Raw genomic sequence first — 2,599 nt, 5'->3', positions numbered from 1 at the left:
ATGTTTTCTTAGAATCTTTGGGTTACCTTGGGTGAGTAAATTAGAGACGGTTGTGAGTTTAGGTAGTGGAGGTAGGTGAAGACATTCTTCTCCAGACTAACTTGTGTGTTTTATTTGTCATACATTGCTTTGTGGATGTAGGTTTGCTATATCATATTGTGTGATTTGCCAATACATTCAATGTATTGACCCTTTGTGGCTGCAACTTATCATGTTGCAGGATTTTCAGATGATCAGTGAGACACAGTAGGGTCGCGAGTCTTCACTCAACATGTTCTCTAGTGGGCACTGATGGACTCATCATTGATTATGCTACCTTTCCGCTGTTATTATTGAATAAGTTAGCCATGTGCTATTCAGTTTGTAATACTTTATAACTTCTGGATCATACGTTATGTTAAATGATGCACTTGTTATTTGATATTCATATGTACTGTGTGTGCTAGAGAGTTGATCCAGGGACTAGCACTGTGAGCACAGAGACATCGAATCTTATTAGGTTCGGGTCGTTACAGATGGTATCAGAGCAGTGTATTGACTGTAGGACGTGACCCTAGAAAATGGATTAGAAAAGCCATAGGAGTGAAAATTATTTTATAGAACTAGCTATACTTCTTACTGTTTATTAGTTAACCCCCTCAAGTATGTTGACCAGTTAAGTAGGAACTAGTGCTGAGACCACCATTCATGTTTGTTTTATATTGCCACATTATCGTGTTAGTGTATTTGATTATGTCCACTTTTGTGGTATGAAGATACTAGATTGTTTGCTTGATTGGTAGTTGTTTGTTAAATTGCTTAGTGTCGAAATTATTCGACTATATATATATATATACTATTATCATATTGTTTGTTGTTTGTTGTTTGTTTGTTTGTTGGTGTTATTCGTTGTTGTGTTTTGTTGGCTTGATCATATTATCCATATGGGTAGAATATATTTATATATACATAGCGTTTGGCCCTATTATATCTATAACTCTTCTATGCTTGCCCACCAGATGCCGGCGAGGCGTGATAATAGGCGTAATGCTGCAGGACAACAATGGCAATGATGTACCGCCATACATCCAGCAGTTGCTTTAGGGACAAGCTCAGTTGATCCAGTTGCTTGTCCAGAACCAGAACAACAACAATAACAACAACAATCCACCGCCACCTCCACCAGTGGATATGCTTACCAGGTTATTGAGGTTGAATCCTCAGAGGTTCTCCAGTTCCCCTGAATCTATTGTGGCTGTTGACTGGCTCCGTGCAGTCAATAGGAACATGGAGATGGTTGGATGCACAGATGCAGAGAGGGTGAGGTTTGCCTCACATTTGTTGGAGGGTCCTGCTGCAGCTTGGTGGGACAACTACTTGGTCACTTATCCTATTGCTACTATCACTTGGGCGCAGTTTCAGGCAGGTTTTCATGCCGCACATGTGTCTGTTGGTGCCATGAGTCTGAAGAAGAAGGAGTTCCGCAGCTTGCGTCAGGCAGGTCGCACTGTGAATGCATATGTGGAGGAATTCAATAATCTTGCACGGTATGCACCTAATGATGTTAACACTGATGCTGCTAGACAGGAGAAGTTTCTTGAAGGACTGGATGATGAGTTGAGTATTCAGTTGACAGTGGCGACATTCAACAACTGGCAGGAGCTTATTGATAAGGCTATTGTACTTGAAGGCAAGTTTCTAGAGGTGGAGAACCGCAAGAGGAAGGCGAGTGACACAGAGTTCAATTCTGGAGGACAACAGAAGCATCGTAATTCATCAACATCTTCTGAGTACTATGATTCTGAAGTGGACATTTATAATGGTCATAACCATGATGGGCATAATCATCACAACAACAATGGACACAACCACAATGCTCAGAGGAATGGCAACAACGACCACGACCTTTCGACGCCCACAAAGAAGGATCTAAGCCAATTACTTTGCTACAGATGCAGGAACCCAGGACACTATTCAACAAACTGTCCTGAGAAGAAAATGAATTATGACAATGGGAATTCTGGAGAGAAGGAGATTGATCACTTCAAAAGTGGACATGTGAATCACACAAGGGTAGGAAGACCAGATAATGCATCAGTCTTTGGTAAGATTCTTAATTAAGATCAAAGTATTGTGACCGTTCTTTCAGTATTTATGCATCATATCTATTCATGTCAAGGAAATATGCAATGAGTAAGCCTCGATATTTTGGAATATGGATTATGTCAAGTTCCCATCTTTAACCTTGCTAGCCAACTCGAATCTCGAGGACGAGATTCATTCTAAGGGGGTAGATTTGTAACATTCCAAATTTTCAGATTTGGAATGTTAATAGGATCATTCTTTGTCATCATGATTTCTATGCATATTTGAAATTTTCTGAGTATTCAAATCATTATGCAACTAAAGGCAATTTATTGGAGTGGAGATAACATGACTTCTCCCCTATTTAAAAAATGTTCATAGTGTCCAGAATATTATTTCCTGTTCATTTAATATGTTCTGGTATTTTTCATAATCTCCAAAATATGTTATTTGATTGTTCTATTGTTGTTTGTGTGGCCTATTGCATACAAATGAATTTCCAAAATTGCATTATAGGTGGAACTAGTGTTCCTGT

At 39.3% G+C, this 2,599-nt stretch overlaps 1 protein-coding gene across 1 annotated transcript; it reads left to right on the top strand.

Moving 5' to 3' along the window:
- The first annotated feature begins 1,170 nt into the window (after positions 1–1,170).
- LOC141025848 (uncharacterized) lies at positions 1,171–2,100 on the top strand. The gene has a single exon (XM_073501774.1). The coding sequence runs from the start codon at positions 1,171–1,173 to the stop codon at positions 2,098–2,100; it is 930 nt and encodes a 309-aa protein (XP_073357875.1).
- Positions 2,101–2,599: the final 499 nt, after the last annotated feature.

This window comes from Aegilops tauschii, chromosome 6, assembly GCF_002575655.3.
Source record: "Aegilops tauschii subsp. strangulata cultivar AL8/78 chromosome 6, Aet v6.0, whole genome shotgun sequence".
In the NCBI taxonomy this organism is placed as follows: Eukaryota; Viridiplantae; Streptophyta; class Magnoliopsida; order Poales; family Poaceae; genus Aegilops; species Aegilops tauschii.
This window is presented reverse-complemented; position numbering and strand designations above follow the sequence as displayed.